At 39.1% G+C, this 23,500-nt stretch overlaps 1 protein-coding gene across 1 annotated transcript in view; it reads right to left on the reverse strand.

The window, feature by feature from the left end:
• The window catches only part of LOC106087128 (uncharacterized), a 632,434-nt gene that overhangs the window by 493,166 nt on the left and 115,768 nt on the right, over window positions 1–23,500 (reverse strand). Inside the window, exons 3-5 of the mRNA XM_059365898.1 lie at window positions 20,967–21,146; window positions 20,712–20,903; window positions 20,477–20,653 (exon numbers count right to left, since the gene is read on the reverse strand). Coding sequence (XP_059221881.1) covers window positions 20,477–20,653; window positions 20,712–20,903; window positions 20,967–21,146 — 549 coding nt within the window. The remainder of the gene's footprint in view (window positions 1–20,476; window positions 20,654–20,711; window positions 20,904–20,966; window positions 21,147–23,500) is intronic.

The following is a 23,500-nucleotide window of genomic DNA, read 5'->3' on the forward strand; positions in this document are numbered from 1 at the left end:
AATACTATAACTCTGCAACTGTTTGGGAAGGTCATTGCTGTATAAAGAAAAAAGGAGAGGGCCTGATATGGAACCCTGTGGGACAGCGCATGAAACTGGAAGGCATCTAGAATTACGATCGCCAACTGATACAGATTGGCTACGATTAGAAAGATAGGAAAGAATCAGATTTGTTGAAGGATCGGAAAATTTGAAAAAAAATTTTAAGTTAAAGACAGAATGACCTAAAAGAACCAGAAAAGTGATGTTGCTGCTGTCAGTATTTTTTCTTTGATCTTTAACAAATTTCAAAAGTGTAGCAGTGGAACTGTGCTTCGGCCGGAATCCTGATTGGAGGTTGGTTAAGAGTTAATTATCCGCAAAATGTTATGAAATTTGTTTGTTCAAAAAGTGTTCAAATATCTTCGAAATGTATGAAAGTATGGCTATAGGACTTTCTTGACTATTCTTGATTATTTTTCGGTACCAAGCCAACTCTTTCCTGTTTCCAGGATTATGGATAGCAGGTCCCTAATATAATATTGTTAAAGAAATAAAAAATGTAGAAAAATTATTTTTAAATATTTTGAATCTTTTAGATTACATCCTACAGCATTACTTTTGAGTTTGAATTATGTTACAACATTACATTGAACATTTAACTGAACTAGGTGAAGCCCGAATAACATGTTCTATATATCAAAGGTATTGTCCGGATAAAAAACCTTTATATTTGTCACAAATTCTTGCAAGAATTTATCGCAAAAAACATGTACTTTTATCGTAAACAAAGTTCAACGTTTTTCAGAAAAGATGTTTACTTGGCAACATTTTTCTTCATGTCAAACGAATTATTATTATTTTTTGCGTGTATACATCTAAAATTTTGTGCATAGACACATATTAAAAATTCGGCACCTACTTGATACGAAATGGTATGAAATGGCTTATCTAGGTCACAGGTACTTAAAGGATTGAAGTATTGGAAAGTGCCACAAATGATCGAAGTGTTTAAAAAATGCATTGGTGGTGCAAAATGTACATTTAGTGCCGAATAAATTCCTATTGGTGCTTACTCTACTAAAGGAGCTTGAGTTCTAAAATTTCACATTCAACCTGGATATCAAATTGATAAATTTAGGTACTAAAAAGTTCAAAATAATGCAATGCAATGGATTATCATGTGTAATTAGCGCCAAGGGAATGATACAAATTTAAAAATAATGTTGTATAAGATACTAACGCTTATAGCCACTGTTCACACCGTATGGCCATTTCTTTAGTGAAATACCAATGAGCTAGAGTTTTCCATTTTGCCGCACGCGAAATTCGAAAATTTCGATGCAAAAATTATGAAATCTGGTTTAAAAGGAAGAATCCTTAGCCGGTTTTCTCGCTTTTTTGTATCGAGATAAATGCATAAGCGGCTTAGCATATCCCTGTATAATATCGCCGGTTATTAATGAAATTAGGGTTTGTTTTATTTACCCACTAGCCGGAATTTCTCGCTTATTTTGTGTGGAGGAAAATGCTAACTAAGCGACTTGGCTTATTCCCGTCTATTATCGCCGTTTGTTAATGACATTGTTGGTAAGAGTGTAAAATAGAAAACATTCAATTGATATGTCAATAATAAAAGAGGAAGAACGCAACATATTCAATGACTTAACCATGACATAATTACCAGGTAGTGAACCGTAAACAACTGAGTACAATTTTTTCTAGTGAAGTGCACTATCTGTCAACGAGTTTTGGCTGTGTGTGTGTGTGCACAAACCATGACACACAAACAACGAAAAATGACGCGAATTAGGAACATACTCAAAATCTGAGTTGCACTAATCACTGATTATGACAGATAGTGCACTCAATATTTTGTACCTGTAAATGAATATATCTTGGACTAAAGCAAGAAATTGCTATGAACTTTAAGAAAATAGAAATATTTATTATTTATAAATAAAATTACTTATTTGTTTTGTTGATATTTGATTTCTTCGGATAAGTGTTAGAGTCGTTCAATGTTAAAATACAAAGCATTAAGCGTAAAAAGCGTTTTATTTGTCCATAATGGCTGTTTCTGTTTGTTTTTCGCAGTTGAAAACACACATGCTATTGAATTTCTGGTGAGGTGGTTCCGAAATCGATAGCATTATGAAACAATAACCTATAATGGTGGAATATCGGCTAGCTTAGCCTCGAACACATCTTCGATTTAGCGTCAGCTGGCGTGGTGTTCTTGGTCGTTATGAGCGCATGTAGATATCTTATGACATGCCACTTTTTGTATTCACATGTAATTGAAAATGTTTGTCAAAATTGTCAATTCACATACGATTCATCATTTTTGCTATCACACCTGTACGTTATTTTCGTACGACATAACATAAAAATTTTAGCAAAATCTGGTTTCTCTATGCGTAATAATTGTTAAAGTTGTGAGAAAGCTGGTTAAATTATAAATTTGTTAAAACAATTACATTTGCTATTTTGAAAACTGATTTCCATATGTTAGTTTCGTTTATACCACACGACATGTACAACTTAACAATTTGACATGTCATAAGACAACAACATGCCGTGTAATAGAGCTTTAAGATCACTCATATAATCTTAGTCAACTTTGTTTGTGAATCTTAAGGCTATTAATGGTATGCCCATATGTACATTTCATCAGGGACGTGGTCAGATTTTTTTTTTGGTGGGGGCCACCCCACATTTTTTTTTTTTTTAAATCGAAAATTACCAAAATTTGTCTGTTACTGTGAAATTGGTAAAGATACTGCAAACTTTTTTTGAAAATTGTGGTGGCTACTGGGTGCAAAAACAGGCCCATCGGCGGCGAAATTTGGTTAAAGTCTGAGCTGAATTTTGTACTGCTTGGCAACACACAATGTATAGGCTGATCCTAATCTTTCAAACCCTTCAAAATTGGGTTTTCTTTGCGAATATCTTAGTTTTGTGGTGATAGTTTTGGCGAATTAACTTCAATATTTTGATGAAATTTTTTCTTTTGCGCTCATATTAATTTGCTCTCAAATTAGTTTTATGATTTCAACAGATTGTTATTTGCTTTGGTCAATTGGATTTAAATGAATTTTACTTCTATAAAATTTTACGCAAACAAATTGAAAAAATTAAGCAACAATAAATGTCAAATATTTCAAAATAAATTAATTTTGACCACTTTTTACGGCAAGCCATCTACATTCTGCCTTAGTGATGTTGCTAATTTTTTCTCCTATGGCGAAACAATTAAAATAAAATTGGGTAGTTTGCTGTGAATGTAAACACAGAACCAACATCTTAATACCGTCAAACTGACCGGCTGTTCGCGTGAGACAACCTTCATTAATCCACCTTGTCCTCCTCCGAACTTTATTAAAATCGATCGAAAATCCGATATTAAAGGAAATGTGTCCGGTAAAAATTGCATCCAACTATTGTCGTATTGGGCTATAATTTGCATCATGTCTTTATATGTCCTAATGTTTTCCTAATAATAAATAAATAATTGAAGTCGGTCGATCAATCAACCTACCGGCCACCGTTAGTGTAATATAAAACTTGTTCTCATAGATAAAAGTTGGCTGGTCGAAAATCGTCAATTTTTTATATTCAAAATATCTAACAAAATTTGTTTCAAAATTCTTGGGAGTGAGTTTTCTGGAATCCATTTTAGAGTCTTGTTGCATTTGATAGTTTCTATAGTAAAAAAACTAATTTATGGCGATAAGCTAGCAGGTGTTATTTTATGTCAATGTAATTAAATCCACCTTTCTTCGCTAAATGGTTATAAAATATTTTTTTTTTGTTCGAAGATTTTTTATTTTTCCAAAAATTTTTAGAAAATTTTTTTTAAAAAATTTCTTTTGAAAAAAGTGTCGTTAAAGAAATTAAAAAAAAATACTACTTCGATATACAATATGAAGAAGTTTTATCCAAATTGGACAAGGGAATCGAGGGTCAAGCGTAATGGATTAAAATATTTTCTTTAAAAATATGTATTGAAAATTGTCTAAGAAAAAATTTTAGGAGAATGTTTTCGTTTAAAATAAATATTATAGAAATTTATCGAAATCTTCCTTTTAAAAAAAATAACTGCGAGTATGCCCGGGCCTGAGCAATATTTTCCATTTAGACAATATTTCATTGAAATCTTGCTTTTAGAAAAATTGTCGTTCCAGTTTTATCTTAACACAAAAAAAATCATTTTGTATTTTATTTTGTGATTTTTTCTTTTGTTTTTGTTTCTATTTGGGACGGAAAAGTAAAGTAAAAAAAACTTGAAAATGTTGAAACTAGAAACATAGACTTGAAAAATACACTATAGACTAGGAAAATTTATATTAAAATGCAGTCTTTGGAAAAAATTTTTTGAAATTTTGTGTTTAGAATAAATTGAAATGAAATTTTGTCTATAAAAAAAATGTCGAGGGTGGTCGGGCTCAGGCTGAAGAGAATATTACGCTGGATTATTAAAATTTTGTATTTAGGAAAATTTGTGATGAAGTTTTGCCTTTAAAAATATTACGCTGACATTTTGTCTTTCATTAAAAATTGTTTCGAAAAAAAATCATTAAAATTTGTTAGCCAAAAAATTTAAATTTTGTAGTTCAGAAAAATTATTTTAAGGTGGTCCTGATCTGATCAAAAATGTGTCTCTGTAGAATATCATAAATAATTTTTTTTTTTAATTTTAAGAAGTTTTATTAAAATGTTGTGTTTAGAATAAATTTAATTTTATTTTTTTTTTCTATAGACCAAATCATTTTGTGGGCCGAGGACCGCCCTCTTGGCTACGTGCCTTACCTTTCACGCATTCATGTAAATCAACACGTTGGAAAGAGATAGCATGATAATCGAGTCTTGCTATGTAAACCTGTGGTAATATTGGCACATAGTGCTGACGGGACACATAGGACTACGAACGCACTTATGTAAAATCGGTGCGGCAAGTGATAGCATGTGTAGGGTATGCGGAGAAGATGATGAGACGTTGCCGCATTTCTTTTGTCATTGTCCGGCTTTCGCATCTAACAAATACCGGCACTTAGATGGAGACATAATGAACCAACTTAGGGGAGTGGTATTGAAAATAATTAAGGATTTTGTAAGTAGCAAGGAATTGCTAACTTAAAATTTTCTTTTTAGAATTCACTTTATAGTTTTTAGAGCGCACAATAAGCCGATTACTGGTTTAGGTGTATGTCCATAGTAGCATGGGGAGGATTAATATCTGCACCCTCTTTTCAACCTAACCTATGAATTAACCGTTTAACATGAGGGTTTCGCTTTCATTATCCTTGAAAGCGTCATGTTCCCAAAGAATATGATACTGTTTAATTCGCCACAGCACTTGCGGTATGTAGTCCTCCTTACAGCCACACAAAACAGAGGAAATAGCGTAAACTTGTAAACTTGCAATTTACAAAACTAGTAAGGGTTCAAATCCCTCCTCAGTCAGTATCCGTAATAGGTTATTTATGGTGGTCACCCATAAGAGTGGCGATAAAATGTCCCCCTGTGGCGGTGTGTCACTTTCTCCCTTACATTAATGTCATGGGATCCACAATTTATCCACATGTTCCATAGCATATGGTTTATTTAGTCTCTAAGGACATGGCCCTTCCGGTACAAGTCTTTGGATCATTCTTATAAGCCCCCTCGATTTCAATGCATACCGCTAGTGTGTACGTCTTGGCATCGAAGGATTCTTCTTTTTCATGCACAACCTCGTGCAGGGCAGTCTCCACCGACCTCCCCTTGACAGAGGCATGCTGTTTGTATCTGAGCAGTTTGCTGGATGTCCCACTCTTCATTATGGTCTCCACAATGCGTTCCATGGTGTTGGGTTGGAAGGACGTAAGGTTTATAGGTCTGTAGGCCATTGGTGTCGCATAACTTGTTTTGTCGGGTGTTAAGAACATAGAAACAAAATTTATGCCATCAATTGAAACAAACATTTTAAGAAATGCGTCAATATCGGTCAATGAACAAATCGGTCATTGACCATTTTCGGCAACTCAGCAGTTATGCAAATGCATTTGCATAGCACATACGTAGAGTCAATCAACTCAATTTAAATCTGCATGCGTCTGCATAACTGCATTTAGTTCTTGAATTTGCTTTTACTTGTTTTGATATAACTTTCGTAATAATAAGGATTTATCTTTAAGTCCATTGTTAACTGAAAGAGTATATAACCGTAAACAAAATAAAGGCCATTTGGCAATCTATTTAAAGAACCCCAGCTGTTATTGCTTGCCAATTTTTCTATTAGTAACAAGTGCTAGGAGAAAAGATCCAGAAACTCAAGAAAGGAAATAGTGATAGTTTTGACTCGTCGTTTAAACTAACAACCACTACCCCTTCTCGAATTGACATTTTGGTGACCCCCTGACAATAGGTTATAGACACCATACATTTGGTGACCACCCCAAGCAACAGACACCAATAGCATTTCGGTGATCCCAGTCCGCATTGGACACGCATCAGCTGCACCATACATTTGCAACAAAAAAGTCGAAGACAGTTACATCAACTGCACCATACGTTAGCAACAAAACAGTCGAAGGCAGTTTACATTTGGACAGACATAACTCAAGCTGTGGTCTAACAAACAATTCCACATCAACCAACAGAACTCAGTCGAGAAGGTAGCACGATGTCCAATCTACAACAATTCATGGCACAGCAGAGGGAGAAGGCGTTGGAGATCGAAAAATCGATAGCCATTATTGCGAAGGCCCCCATGATCGTAGAACGTTGGAATTTTATGAAAAAAAATCGGAAGAGTTGACATTCCTGTGGCAGGCATATGAACGAACAGAGAATGCTATACGATATGACCCAACGCTGTCGGCTGATGATCCTTACATAATGGAGAATTTACACCCATCTGTGGGAGCTACGTATAGTGCCGCCATGACTGACATTTAAGAGTGCATAAAGAACCTGAGAGCCAAACCATATAAGACATTACCATCAACAAGAGAGAAGGTGAACGAGAACCCACAAACTTTACAAATTCAGCAAAAGGAGTTAAACCCGCTTCAATGGATATCTAGGAAAATAAAGGCTCGGATGACGGCCTTAAACAGATTCCTGCAAGGTTTGACATCGGCGGAGGACGGCGAACCAATACAATGCTACTCCATCAAGATCGAGACAGTCAAAGGTCTGTGGCTTCAACTACAAAACCAATACAATGAAGCATGGCAGCACCTGGAGGACCCATCGGAATCAGGTCTTGACCAAGAGGAATATAATGCGTTGGAAGATTCCGTCCAACATCAAATTATAAGGCTTCTGTAATGGCAGACAAATATAAAGAACCAGTTACATATAGACAGTCACGGGCAATCTCTTCTGTGACAGCGTCTGGAAACAAAATTTGCAAATTATGCAGTAATGGACCCCATCCGCTCTATCACTGCAAACCATTTTTGAACATGGCAGAACCTGAAAGACTCAAGTGGGTACAACAACACAAACTTTCGTCAATTGCTTCAAGATTGACCATCAGCAAAGGCCTGCTCTGCGAGCAGATGTAGAAAGTGCAGCAACAAACACAATACGTTGCTGCATCTGCAAAAGGGAAACCAAAATTCACCTAAAAATCAAAACTCAACTCAAAAACAAAAACATTCAAACACACAAAACAGCGCAGCCCCAAACAACGCAGTGGCAGTCTCATCTGCATCCGCTTCATCTTTAGTCGGTTACAATAATTATGTAATATTAGCCACAGCAAAGGTTGTCATCAAATCTCCACATGGTGCCTCATATGAATTCCGGGCAATACTGGACTCAGGTTCTCAAGTGAATATTGTAATGGAAAGGCTCATTCGAAAGTTATTTCTCACCAGCGGAAGCATCGTTATGCATTGATGGGGTTGGAAAGGTCCAGCAAAGAGCAAATCTTCGCATAAATGTTGAAATGACATCAAGAGATCATTGTTTCTCTGCAAACTTGGAAGCCTTCGTCTTACCAAATATCATTCCACCACAACCGAACCAGAACGTTGACGCTTCCACATGAAACATTCTAAGGAACATTCATCTAGCAGACTTGGTGCTGAATTTTACTTTAGTCTCACGCAACCTGGAACTATAAGACTTGCTGATGATCTTCCAACTCTTCAAAATATTTACTTCACTTGGCTGGATCGTCGGTGGACAAATCCGACAACACGGCACTGCCAGTCAGTCAACAGCACCAACGTGTGCAATATTTTAAAGTGAAACATCACTAGAAACTGCGATTTAACAACTTTGGAAAATGGGTGAGGTCGGATCCAACGTAAAGGTATTATCTCCAGCAGAAGATCAATGTGAATCTCATTTCGTGCATCATGTGCAGACTAGCGTAGACAACCGATTCATCGTCAGCCTTCCATTTCGCGAAAACCCTCAGGCATTGGGTCAGTCGCAAAATTTAGCCTACAATCGATTCATCAGCCTTGAGAGAGGATTGCAAAAGAACCCGGGGATACGTACACAATATGTACGTTTTATGCGCGAATTGAGCCATATGCGAAAAGTCGAATTAGACAACGTGATGGACTCGAAGTATTTCAATCCACATCATTGCGTGCTGAAACCCGACTCAACTACAACAAAACTTAGACAAAACTAGACATCAACTGGATTATCCTTGAACGACATCATGTACACTGGGCGAGTCGTGCAAAACGATCTATTCTCAATCTTAATCAGGTTCCGATTGTCGAGATTCGTCGTCGTACGACTGACATCGAAAAATGTATAGGCAGATACTACTAGATTCCACCAATCACCAATATCATCTGATAATTAGGAGGGAAGATCCAGCCATGCCGATACTATGTGTTCAATACAGTGATATATGGCACAAGGGCAGCTCCATACCTCGCTACCAAATATTTGCAGAAAATTGCAGATAACAATATCATAAATTATCCGCTTGGTTCAACGATGCTAAAGGATAATTTATATGTTGATGATGGTCTCGGCGGATCAGACAACATGAACACCGCCATTAGACTCAGAAAAGGCTGATCAACAAATGAGCCTTAATGTAGATGATTTGAATAACTCCGACATCTTCTGCATCAAGGTGAAACTGAACGAAGCTCGGACAGTCTCAAAACGAACAGTTACATCCGAGTTGGCAAAACTATTTGATCAACTTGGACTCATCCCTCCTGTCATTGTTAAGGCAAAGATATTTATTCAGGAATTATGGATGCATGAACTATCTTGGGGTGAGCCACTACCTGCAAATCTTCATGCTGCCTGGCTAACTTTCAGACAAGATTTTGAGAGCTTAAACGAGTTCAAGGTACCGCAACACATCTTTCAAGGCGATATCCCAACAAAATCCCAGCTGCACGTATTTGCTGACGCATCTGAAAAGGCCTACGGTGCAGCTGCATATATTCGTGCCGTTCTGAGGGATGGACGAGTCATTGTACGATTGCTGTGTGCAAAATTAAGGGTGGCTCCTTTAAAGCCACAAACACTACCTCGACTTAAGCTATGTGCCGCTTTGAAAGCAGCTCAACATGCAAACAAGATAAAGGGGGAGCTCAATATGCTAAAGAACCCAATATACATTCGGACCGACTCCGAGAATGTCTTACACTGGATCAATGCACAGCCTTCGCCCTACAAGATTTTCGTGGCCAACAAAATATCCTATTCACTCGCTAAGCATACCTGAACAATGGCGCCATATAAGGTCGAAAGACAATCCAGCTGATGTACTATCTCGTGGGCTAAATGTTGGCAACTTGCCGAAATGTCACATCTGGTTCCATGGCCCACTCTTTCTTCATGGGGATGCATCACTATGGCCACAGGAGGTTGTCTCAAGGTTGGCCATTACAAGTGACATTGAGGGGAAGAAGGTGCCGACAGTTACGGCAGCTGTAGTTGAAGATGATAACCTGATTTACAGAATTCCGCATAAAGAGTCATTCATGACCTAACAAAGAATGATGATGCCTTGACTATTATAGTTCGCAAATTACAAGGATCAGACTTCCCCACCGATGTCAAACAACTTCAAGAAAATGGTGAAGTCGATAAGAGCAGCACAATGATCGGGCTCACGCCATATTTGGAAAATAATGAAATCATGCGAGTTGGAGGTCGCTGGGAAAACTCATATTTATAGACAGATGCCAAGCATCCAATGATACTGCCTTATAATGACCCAATTGTCAAATTACTTTTTATTAAAATTCATGAAGAGAACAAGCACTGTGGACCTCAAGCGTTGCTGAATGCAATTAGGTAACGATTTTGGCCAGTCAGGGGAAAGATAACAGCACGATAAGTTGTGCAAAAATGCGTCCGATGCACAAGAGCGCAACCAAGTCATGGGCAACTTTATTATTGCTTGCCCATTTTTCTACTAGTTACAAGTGCTAGGAGAAAGGAAATAGTGATAGTTTTGACGCATAGTTTAAACTAATAACCACTATCCCTTCTTAAATTGACACCGGGCATGGGTAGTCCTAGATAGATAGTCTGCCTCCTTCTGTAATAACACAGGGAATATTCCATCAGATCCGGGTGACTTAATTGGTGTGAAGCTTCTCAAGGCTTCCTTAATCATAAATACATAAGCTTTCGATCAATCTCATTATTTCAAGATTATGGTTCCCCATGTGTCTTGTCGTTTCATGTGGAAAATGCGCCTTTATTGAAAGCATCAACATGTCATCCATTGTCTCTGCTCTCACTCCCAAGTCGTCTACTAAGGTATCAGTTTGGGCATGGGTTTTTGAGAGAAACTTTCTCATCATGACGGCGTCATTAACGCTATCGACCTGTTAGCAGAAAAGCTTCCAGGAGGCACTTTTACCACTCTGGTAATCTTATTGTATTCAATGGGCAGTGATTTCACTTACGCATGAAGAATTTTAATTCAATCACGGTCACGCACTACCATGTGATTAGATTTGGATCTCACTCACACATTTTTACGGAAGTATAGTAGAATGTGTCGAATAAGAAATCTCCCTCCACCCACGATGTTGTGACCAGATCAACAAAATTATCTCCTTTCTACTACGAAATCAATCAACTGTGCGTTGTTTCCCTTTTTCCCAAAGAGGGAAAGAGTCGAGCTAATTTGACCAAGGGAATGGATATCACAAGAAATAAAGGATTTTTATTGTACCCTCCACTATAGGATGGGGGTGTACTAATTTCATCATTCTGTTTGTAACACCTCGAAATATGCGTCTAAGAGCCCATAAAGTATATATATTCTTGATCGTCGTGACATTTTAAGTTGAAATAGCCATGTCCGTCCGTCTGTTTTGAGGGAGTAAAGCTAGCCGCTTGAAATTTTGCACAAATACTTCTTATTAGTGTAGGTCGGTTGGGATTGGAAATGGGCTAAATCCGTCCATGTTTTGTTATAAACCGTTCTTGGGTCTTGACTTCTTGAGCTTCTATTGGGCGCAATTTTCGTCCGATTTGACTGAAATTTTACACGTAGTGTTTTGATATCACTTCCAATAACTGTGATAAGCATGGTTCAAACCAGTTCATAACTTGATATAGCTGCCATACAAACCGATATTGGTTTTGACTTCCTGAGCTTTTAGAAGGCGCAATTCTCATCCGATCTGGCTGTAAATTTGCACGTGGGGTTTTCGTTTCACTTCCAACGTCTGTGCGAAGTATGGTCCATATCGGTCTATAACCTGGTATAGGTGCCATATAAACCGATCTCGGATATTGACTTCTTGAGCCGCTAAAGAGGACAATTCTCATCCGATTTTGCTAAAATGTTGTATGAGGTGTTTTGATATGACTTCCAAAAACTCTGATGAGTTTGGCGCAAATCAGTACATAACCTGATATACAATAGCTGCCATATAAACTGATCGTGGTCCTTGACTCTTGAGCCTCTAGAGAGAGCAATTCTCATCCGATTTAGCACATATTTTGTACAATGGCTTCTCCCATGGCCCTCAACATACATGTGCAATATGGTCGGAATCGATCTATAGCTTGATACAGCTCCCATATAAACCGATCTCTTCTTGAGACTATAAGGAGCAATTCTTATCCGAATAGACTGACATATTACACAACGACTTCTACAATGTTCAGCATTCAATTAATTTATGGTCCGAATCGGACTATAACTCGATATTGCTCCAATAGCATAACAGTTCCTATTCATTACTCATTGTTTGCCTAAAAAGAGATAGCGCGCAAATATCTCGACAAGTGCGATCCATCGTGGAGGGTACATAAGATTCGGCCCGGCCGAACTTAGCACGCTCTTACTTGTTGATTACTGAAAAGAAATTGCCACACAACAGATGGGATTTGATCACTTGCACGCCAATTGTAAAGTAGCCACCTAAGAAACGTTTACAATTGGCGTGCATGTGATCAAATCCCATCTTTTCAGTAATCAATGAAAATCCTTAATTTCTTGTGATATTCATTCCCTTTTAATTTGTCCATAAGCTAGCGAACCCGCCAAATTGGTAAATAAAAACGCATAGCCCCATATTGTCATTAGTTTAGGGGGAATTTAGAGGTCAAAAACTTGGCCTCAAAATTTAATATCAAATCCGTTTTCTACTCTCAAATACCTTCCATTTGAGCCCCTTGTTGCCATAGTCAGAAAATAAAAACTAATTTTTCAGTAAACAAATTGTCGAAAAATCATTTTATTGCTCATCCTAGTCCTGCCTGCGACAAATACTTCGAATTTTCTGGCCAAAGCACATTTCAAATGAGGAATTGCAAATAAAAACAAACAAATCCCCTGCCGATGTTCAAATCCGAAAGATAAAATGGACTTGGTTGGGTCATATCCTACGCCGACCGCGCGATGATATAACGAGAAATGTCCTAGACTGGAACCCGCAAAGACAGCGAACAAGGGGACGTCCGAAAACCCAATGGATCCGCTGCACGAAAAGAGAGTTGGAACCAGGCACCGATAGAGACAGAGAGTTGATGCCCTATGTTCACACTGAACAGTCTACTAATGATCATATTTTTTGTTGCCATATATTTAATATTCTCCAATTGTCCTAATGTCATTGACCAGAAACGAATCCTTACCATTATTTCATCCAGTAAGTGAGACTCACTTTCTGCAATATTTACGTTTAATTGAGCCTCCCAATTCTTTCGTATTATATTCCAGTTAAGTATCAATAGTAGTATTTGAGTACGTTGCATTAAGTCCGCCGAGTTTTTTGTCGTTTATACATTTAAAGTTTGACTAAACAAAGTACCGCATTATCAAGCTACTCACAATTATTTGGCATTACATTCTTACACAAAAAGTTTATATTTTAATAACGTTAATTAATTAATGTTTACGCAAGAAAAAACATACATATATAGTCAATCAAATAAATTTACGTACACTTCGTTTAGCCAAAAACAAAAAATACCGCTGAAAATGTTCATGATGTAAAATATATTTATATAACTCTTCCTTTATTCCCGAATCACATATTCATCGAGTCAATACGTATAATTATTTGCGCCCTAATATCTATGAAATCTTTTGCAGAAAAATAAAAAGTTTACGTACACTACCACATTTCTGTACGTTTCGCTATTTTGCAGGACCTCAGAGGGATTATTTGGTACTTCATATTAATCATGCAATAGTAGATTATAAGACCACTCCAAACGGTTTCTTCCCAAACTCAATCTATAGTTAACTTATTTGTAAAATTGAAAATTAATTGGTATAATAAATGTATAAAATAATATATCCTCAAGTGAAATTTATGTGACAGTTTATCATCAGACTCACTTAGACGTTTTCGTCCATTGTGATACCACAGGAACAGAAGAAGGAAGATGCCTTCTAGTTCCTACCGTTGAACCATCCACATCGCTTTAAAAGACGCAATAACTTGCGAATGTTCACATCTGCTAAATCAAACAAGTGGAATTCACGCTGTGTGTGTGTCCCGCACTAGCAGTCAGAAGGAATCTTTTTCTTCGATGTCCTCACAGCTTTTGCAAAATTCGTTGCTGGCAACCTTTAGTCCGTCAGCATGTTTTCCGATTAGACAGTAATCTGTCAAGAAGGACACAATAACTGAGACATCTGTTCTAGCCAGTGATAGCAAAGCAGTAGACCTCTTGAAGTCTAGATTAGGCCACATAGTTTTGGAATGCTCACAGCCTCCTCTTTGTGACCGTCAATCATTCGTTGCCCTTCGGTCCAGGTCCTGAAAATTTTGCTTACATGTCGTTAGAGGCATACCCACAGATTCCAGTATCCCTGGAATGTGTTGGGTTGTGCCTAGTCTCGCAAGCTCGTCCGCTTTACAATTCCCTTGTATATCTCTGTGGCCCGGCACCCAGAACAGGTGAATTTTGAACTGTTCAGCCATCTCGCTGAGAGATCTGCGACAGTCGAGGGTGGTTTTTGTGTTCAGAAGTACGTTCTCAATGAATTTAATGGCTGCCTGATTGTCTGAGAAGATATTTATACCAATTGTTGTAATGGCATTATATCCTAGCCATTCCACCACTTCCGTAACTGCAAGGATCTCCGCTTGATACACACTGTTGTGGTCGATATGACCAGCTCTAAATCTTTAGAGTACACCCACCTGGTCATTTAGTTTGGAACCATCCGTATAGAAGTCGTTACCAGGGATATCATTGTTCCAATCGGTTCTATCAGGAATAGCGGTACAGTACTTTTTGATCAAAAAGCGGCTCAGATAGGGTGAAACCCACACCGCATGGAACATCGGATATTGTATCAAAGATAACACAGTGTCCGTAGCCGCCACATGACCAATGAGAAAGCTCCCTTTACGTCACGTCAGTTTGGTTTGGGTAGCCACAATGTCTTATTTGGGTAGCCACAATGTCCAGAGGCATAAGATGTAGCATTAAATTAAGTGCATCGGGTGGTGTCGTCCTCAGTGCGGCTGTCATGCACAAGCAAGCCATCCTTTGGATCCGGTTAAGTATTGAGCATTAGGTTGACTTTTGAAGCGCCGTACACCAGACCACAACACTCTAAACCCCCAACTTTTCCCAATGGCTCTCTTGCAGTTGTATAGGGAAAGAGTGGCCTTTCTTGCCCTTTCCAAAATGTTGGATTTGAAGGTTTCCAGCTCTCGGAATAAAAATGACCTCCTTCCATCCCATAGGTATATATGACATTCTGATACAAGCAGAGTATATCTCCCTAAGTCAGGGAACCAGTCTATCAGACTCAGCTTGTAATTCAGTCGGAGATATTTCATCAGGGCCTGGCGACTTAAAGGAGTCAAAACTTCTTATAGCCCAAAGAATTTTCGGCTCAGACACAATTTCCCAAATAGCCTCCGACGAATGCATACCAGTGACAACATCTTCTGTCGCCACGTTGTCCGCTGGAGAAATTCCCGGGAAATGTGTATCAACAAGTAGTTCTAATATTTTCTGCCTAGACAGTGTCCATACATTCTCTGACTTCTGAATATACCCTACCATAAAAGGTCTCGAGGACAGAATCTTCCTTAGCCTAGAGGCCTCAAATGTATTCAATACGGAGCTGCAGAATTCTACCCAGGATTTGTTCTGAGCTTTTCTCACCTCATCCTTATATTTTCTTAGCTCAGCCTTATAGATGTCCCAACTGTGTGGTGCTCTTGAGGCTTTTGCTCTGTTGAAGAGTTTTCTGCAGTCCTTCCTTAGACCAACCAGCTTTGGGGTCCACCATGGCGGTGGCTGTTTGCCCCTTGGCTTAGCACTAGGGCATGTTGACACAAGCGAGTCGTTTAGGGCATTCGTGATCCGCTTGACCACTATGTCTGTATCCTCCACTTCCTTTTCTAGTCTAGAAGGGATAGTGGTGCAGAATTTGTGCCGAAATTTATCCCAATCCGCCTTTTTTCTGTTTAGCCGAGGGACCACTACTGCAGTATTTTCCCCAAGGATGAAACTAATATAACGATGATCAGAGAAGCTGCGGTCATCCAAAACTTCCCAGATATATCTAGTGCTTCCTGTCTGTTCCTGGTAATAAAGGTCGGTTTATCCCCTTTATTACAAATCGCCGGAATGCAACTTATAATATATTCAATAAACAGCTCAACCCTTTCGTTAATATCCGAACTTCCACAAATCTGGTGATGTGCATTAGCATCACTTCCAATAAGGAGGCTTTTCTTCCCTACAGAAGCGGCTTCAACCAGCGACTAAAGGTCTGTGCCATATATAGGGAAGGCAGTCAATAATGAGACTTGTTTATTTCAAGGCTGGCAACTACTAAATCTTCAGTGCTTAGCGACGGAAGAATAAAATTACTACTACTCTTTGCAAGAATACAGGCTCTTTGTCTCCCATTCACCATGCCCTTGAGAAGTTTAAATCTCGGAATTCTTAGTCCACGTACCATTCCTCCACTCACCCATGGTTCCTGCATAAGAACCACGTCAAATCCTCCTACCATCAGTAGGTTAGCGACGGAAGAAACACTGAAGTGCCGCCGAAGCGGCCTTACTACGGTGAAGATTTATCTGTAGAAACCAGACCATAATCAGGATTCAGAACTTCCACCACTGTTGTGTTAGCCTCGTCTTCTGATTCCACCAGGAATTCATCCTCACAATATTCGTTAGATCTTGTCATGATGAGCTTTTGTGCGCATCCAGGGGCAGGTAAGAAAGCTGTGGAACGATTCTTCCTCAGGACACTGGACACTTGCGGTGTGGAAGATTTCTCCTTGGATATTTCACTAACTGCTGCTGTCGAAGTACATTCAGAGTTCAGTGCTTCCCCACTGGCGCACACCGTGAGCCCAGTCCAACTGGATGACTTGTCGGGTCCCGTTTCGATGCCAACCCCTCCTGTCTCAATTGTGGCAGGGGTATTCTTAGTCTCCTGCAATCCGGCAAGTGTTCATCAACAACTACTGAGTCGTCTCCTGATTCCCCAACCCCAACGCTTTTACAGGCCTTCAGTTCGAACTTGTTGAATCCGTAGGATACAACTCCTTCAGACTTGTTGAGGTCTGCGAGACAGCCGGAGTTTAGTACGAATACTGCATGTCTTCGTTTACTATCAGCCTCACCCAATCTACCAATCTCCCAGTCGGTGGTTGAAAGATTGGGATTACTTTCCCTTAGTCTTCAGAGTATCGAGTCAGGATGTGAGGGAATCCTAGGTATGCAGCCCTGTTCTTCTCCTTGTCGACAACTGTCATCACCAAACTGTCCCTAGCGATATTAGCAAAGGTTCTTACTGTAGTTCGCCCTAGTTCTTTTAGGCAGAGTCTTAGGATCAACCGTTTTGTATCCAATAAAATGTGAGAAAAGTAGTGAGGCATTGAAAAATATAAATATTATTTCACAGTTAAACCATGCCATTATCTCCATATAACTTTAGTAAACTAGTTTTTATTGTTGAAAAAATAGATAAACATACTTACCTAAACCTAATATGACTTATTTAGTAGTAATTTGGAAACAACGTGGCATAGTTCGGCAAATCCAAATCTAGTTCAACTAACCATTCGTTCGTTCGAGAATGAAAATGAAGCAGTTTGTTTTTTCCATCTTTCGTCTGCTAGATCCTATTAAGTGTCTAGATCCACGATCTCTGCGACTAAGATGGGGTGCGCCCACAGGGATCTGGGTCTGAGTCGAGTGGGTCTAGCTGGGCAGTTAAACAGGAAACGTATATCGTGCGGTCCCTGGTTACAATCGAGACATACGTCTTACACTGCATCGGCATCCGCCGGAACGTAATTGAGCCAGAACTACTCTGGTTTGCCGGGGGAGGTCAGTTTCTTCAGGTGCAATGGGAGGCGGTCGTTCTCCAAGGTCTACATTCATTTATTTACCGCATCTGCCACCGTGAATGTTGTCTAGACCTGCTGCTTGATCTAGAGGTTCTCCTTGTAGCGCTGAACCTCACGCTCTAGATCATGTAGATCTACCTTAAGGCTTCTGAGCGATGAACCCCTATCCACACAATGATTATTTGGATGGTCTCTGCGATAACAGCCCAGAAGGTATTGCTTAGACAGCATGTAGTTGTGTCTTCTCACGGGTAGGATATTTGTCTCCTGATGGAGATGGTCCACATGAAAACTGAGGAGACAGCCCGTCGCAGTTCGAAGTGCAGCATTCTGACAGATCTGTATATTATTCCACTGAGTGTCACAAAGCTGACAGGACAACACTGGCGCTGCATTAATTACCACATACCGGCCAATTGCTTTGTACGTTGTCAACAAGGTTTCTTAGTCAGCACCCCAAGTGCTGCCGGCAAGTGACTTGAAGAATTTGTTTCTAATAGTTTGACTTTATCGCAAATTGTTGTGGCATGTGAGAAGAATTTGTAAGAGCTGTCAAATGTGACGCAAAGTATTTTGGTTGGTTGAAATTGTCACTCCGTCGACCACCACCGTCAGCTCGGTATTCACCTCACACGTATTTGTAGTGAAAATGTGACTGATATCTTCAGATTTCTTGCAGCAAAATATGAGGCAAGTTCGTTGAGAAAGACGTTCAACCTATAGCAGATCTCAACAATGGGAGGGAGCCTGATGCCTTGATCGTACAATCGTCCGAATATGAAACGAACTATATGCCATCTGGAGGGAGTGGAATGGAGGTTTAACAGTGCCGGAAATATCACCCCGCCTTTGTGAACTCCTATTTTACTCTAGGGTGCTTCGACTTTCTATCCCTACATTTCACAAATGACTGGCGACCACACAGATAAATCGCGACCCAGCGTTTCAGTCCTGACTGGAGGTACTTGTTGGCAATGTCCTCAAATAGTTTGGCATGGCTGACCGTGTCGAATGCCTTCGATAGGTCCAGTGCCACGAGGACCGTCCTATCACATGGCTTGGGCTGATTGAAGCCATGAAAAATGTGTGCGGTGATGGCATGGAAAGCAGTTGTTGAGCTATGCAGTCTTCGAAATCCATGCTGATGCTCGGCGAATGGAAATTCTCCTGCGAGGCTCGGGAGGAGTAATGGGATCACTCTGCCTACACCGGTGCCTAAGTTACATTGCTCCAAGTGTTCCACAAATTCCACATATGTTCGTTGACTACCCTGTTTATTTCCAGATTCAGCTCGCTGATTCTAGGGTTAGTGGGGTCCTTACAACGAATCCCATCACGCTCGTCTGCAAATACCACTGCCTGCGCCGGGAAATTGGGCCGCACTTGGGGTATTCGACCGGCTGGCGAGTGAGCGGCTTATGTTGTCTCGGAATTTTCTTTCGGCAACTAGCCCATCCGAGTGAGGTGTTGGTTCACTGAAACGACGATAGGTGTACTCTCTGAGGCCAGCCCAACCGGCCTTCTTCTGATTGATAAAAGTCCGGCGCTCAGAGGTTATGGTGAGAGCCTCGTATCCTGGCGAGTTGCCATTTCTTTGGCAACGTCACTCAGGAGATCAGGGGATGCAATGGAAATGTTTGGCGAGCGGCTACAGCTCCTCGTAATCCTAGTGGGGACATAGTATAGCTCTATCTCGGCAGTACCGACCCTGACTGCTATCTGCGAATAGAATAGAATTGAGAGCAAATGCGGCAATTTTTAGGTTTTTCTCCATGTTTACACCTTCTCATGAATTTCACGTCTTGGAATCCGCTTATATATGTAACGATCTATATTCCATTGAAGTTTAGTGCCAAAAACAAAATTGAATATCTCTATATGCATGGTGAGAATATAGCCATTGTATTTGCCAGACACATGTGTACGTAAACTTGTTTGATTGACTGTGTGATTGCTTTAAACGGAATGATAAGTCTTGTCTTTTTGGAAGTGCGAATGAAATACATTTCAAATAATTGAGGGGACTTTAACTAAGTCATGGGGTCTTTTAAATTGATATTGTACTTTAGAAAAAAGAATAGGACAAGTTCTGAATAAAGAAATTTAACACTGTTTACGCTGTTAAAACCCATTAAATCGCTTAAAAGTAAACAAATGTTTCATCATTTAAATATGTTTTCCTAAAAGTTACCGCAATTATGTTGATTGATAGCGTTCTTGTTATCGGCGATTGTAGATTGTATTTAATAAAACGACAAATCATAACTTGCGGTAACTTTATTTAATAATATGCGACAGACTTAACAATAAAAGTTATAATTGTAAATGTTATGTTTATCGTTGGGGCTTACACAATCTGCCATTTAGGTCAATCGAGCAATATTCAAAACTTATGAAGTCGGCTGAGATTTTTTCCTATCATATTGTAATATTAGATGTTTGAAATAATTTCTTGAAATGGAGAACAATTTATCAGAAGAAACAGGAACACAGTGAGAATCTGCTGTCTCAAGTTAGACTACTAACTTTGAAATCGAATAAATCGTGTATTTCTAAATAGCAGAACTAGAATCGTTTTTTGCTTTTGAGTGTAAAGTGAAATAAAAAATAATAAATATATATCCATTAGAAATTTTAAACCCATCGTAAATATTAAAAAAGCATGTGAGTAATACACGATTGTATTACATATATACTTACAGACACATGTAGGCAATTCCTTTGGCGTCCACGATCCATCCGGTTGACAGGTGCGTTCATGTTTTCCAACCAACTCGTAGCCCGTACCACAATTGTATGTTATTCTACAGCCGAATGTGTAGCACTCCCCTGAATGCCATCCATTTGCCGGGTCTGGAGGTTGGCCACAAGAGCGTGCTGTAATGTGAATTGCAATTGTTAAAATAATTCGCTAATAGTGTCTAAGCTGCCTTACGTTCGCACTGAATGTCTGGACCGTACCAACTAGCTTGTCCATCAATTGCCAGACATTTTGCTCTCGGAAATCCATTGGTAACAAATCCGTTATGGCAGTGGTACTGCACAGTGGAGTCCAAGTCAAAAGTTTCCTGATCCGGTAGTGCTGAATTACGCGCATGTTCGATTTTGGGTGGTTTTAGACAATAAACTGAAAGAAGAAAAAAAAAATGTTTTTTAATACATTTCTATTGCTGCGTAGTTATTCACTTACTATTTTGCTTACAAGCAGGCTCAGCTCCTGCCCAGTTCCCATCAGCTTGGCATAGACGACTTTGGAGTCCAACGACATGGTAGCCATGAGGACAGGAATAGGAAGCCCTCTGCCCAAAATGTCTGCCCGATAAAGAAACCTGTCCCAACGACGGCTGAGCTAGTTCGGGGCATTCGCGATCTAAAATATATAGGCATACATAAATATATTGCTCAATATAATTCTTACATTGATAATCTTCTAATATATAATAATAAATTTTTTTTCGGGTTGTTTGTATGTACGTTTGTTTGTGTGTTCCTTATAGACTTAAAAACGGCTGAACCGATTTTCTTGAAATTTTCACAGATGATGCATAGTTATCCCGTGGTGAAAATATGGTACTAAATTTTTTGATATCTGAAGGGGGGCGGACCCTCCCCCTTATCCTAATATTCAGAAACGACAGATCTCGGTGATGAGTGGTGCGATTTAAGCGAATTTTTGTGTGCGCTACTATAAACCTACAAATAAAAATTCGGTATCCAAATTTCGGATAGGGTACCTAGGGTTGCAGCCCTATATCCAGAACCTACCAAATATATATATATACATATATATAGACCAATCATGACAATATGTTACTTAAATGAAAGGTACATAAAGGTAGAAAACGTATCTGATATCTAATTGTCGAACTAAGTGTTTGGTGGACCACCCCAACCCCCCAAAACTCCCCGAAATCGGACATATTTAACGATCTTAGCAATATGGGACTCAAATGAGAGGTATTTGCGAGTAGAATACGAATTTGGTATCCAAATGTGGGACCAAGTTTCTAGGGGTGCACCCCTTCCCAAAAAACACCCTCCAAACAGGACTTATTTACTGATCATGGCAATATGGTGATCAAATAAATGGTATTTAAGTGTAGAATACGAATCTGATATCCAAATGTGGGACCATGTGTTTGGTGCCGCCCCTTCCAAAAACAACCTTCAAAGTGGACAAATTTTCTACAATGGGAATATGGGGCTCAAATGAAAGTTGTTTCAGTGTAGAATACCAATCTGATATCCAAATGTGGGACCAAGTGTTTGGAAGCCACCTCTTCCAAAAACAACCCCCAAACAGGACACATTTTCTACAATAGGAATATGGGGCAGTAATAAGAACTATTTAAGAGTAGCCTAGTCACTGAACCTGTCACCGGTCATATTTGCCTATGGAAATATGGGGCCTAAATGAAAGGTATTTGGGTGTAGACCATGAATCTGATATCAAAATTCGGGACCAACTGCCTAGGAGACGTCCCACCCTCATTACATCCCCCAAATAAGACGTATATGCTCAACATGACAATTTTGAACCTTACAGGGAGTGAATCTCGATATTGACAGTTTTTAGGGCCCATATCCCAAAACAGACATAGTTGCAGACTTTTGCAATAAGGGGTTTAAATGTAAGCTATTGAGATTAGAAAACGAGTTCGATAACCACTTTTGAGGCCAATGGCAAAATGGGGTTCAAATAGATGTCATTGGAGAGTAGAGCACGATGCGGATATATTTTCCCCAAAACACCTCTAAATAGGGCATATTTACCAACCATGTCAATGTTGGCCTTGAATAAAAGATATTGGGGAGGATAGTATGGAATTGATACCCACCATCGGGACCAATTTTCTACTCCTTCCCTAAAACACCCCACAAACAACAATTATTTACTGACCATCGCAATATGGGGCTCAAATAAAGGTATTTGGGAGTAAAATACGAATCTCATACCCAAATGTGGGATCATGTATTTGGGGCATCGCCCCTTTCCCAAAACACCCCCCAAGGAGTACAACTTTTGCGGCCAATTGTTTGAGGACGCCTCATCCCTTAAACCAATGCCAATATGTGGTTTAAATAAATGGTATTTGAGAGAAGAGCACGATGTTGAAATAAAGATATATATTATTTTCATAGCATGGTATTTCACCAAAAGCTCTTTAATTGTCGAAAATAAATATTCAAAGGATAATTTTGTTCCATATAAAGTAACAGATGGCGCAGCGGAGCGGACTCGGTTCAGCTAGTAACTACATAAAAATCAATTTTTTTTCTCCGATTATTACCCCAAATACGTTTCAACATAAATTTTTACAACTAAGGTCGGGCGATGTCTAATAGATAATAATACCCTGAACCTACAGACAACGAAACTAATCATTTTACACTAATGGTGTGTATGAATCTATTTTATGGACTCCGACAAAAGTGTTCAATGTGGTGGGTAATAAAACAATTCACGTTAAAATCAATTATTACAAAATACCGCGATGTCGAAAAATTAAGCTACTGTGACCTCACATATATACACTGACAGAAAAAGGACGGTACACGCATTGAAAATTTCGGTTGACGTAACCATATATCGGCAGAATAATATATATTGTAAGAATATTGTCAATTTTAACCATATAATATGAAACATTCTACAATATGCAATTCAAACTGCAGGGCTAACTAGTTCATAGTAATATTGTTATATTTATAAAATTTTCAATT

This window comes from Stomoxys calcitrans, chromosome 3 (genome assembly GCF_963082655.1).
Source record: "Stomoxys calcitrans chromosome 3, idStoCalc2.1, whole genome shotgun sequence".
NCBI classification, from domain to species: Eukaryota; Metazoa; Arthropoda; class Insecta; order Diptera; family Muscidae; genus Stomoxys; species Stomoxys calcitrans.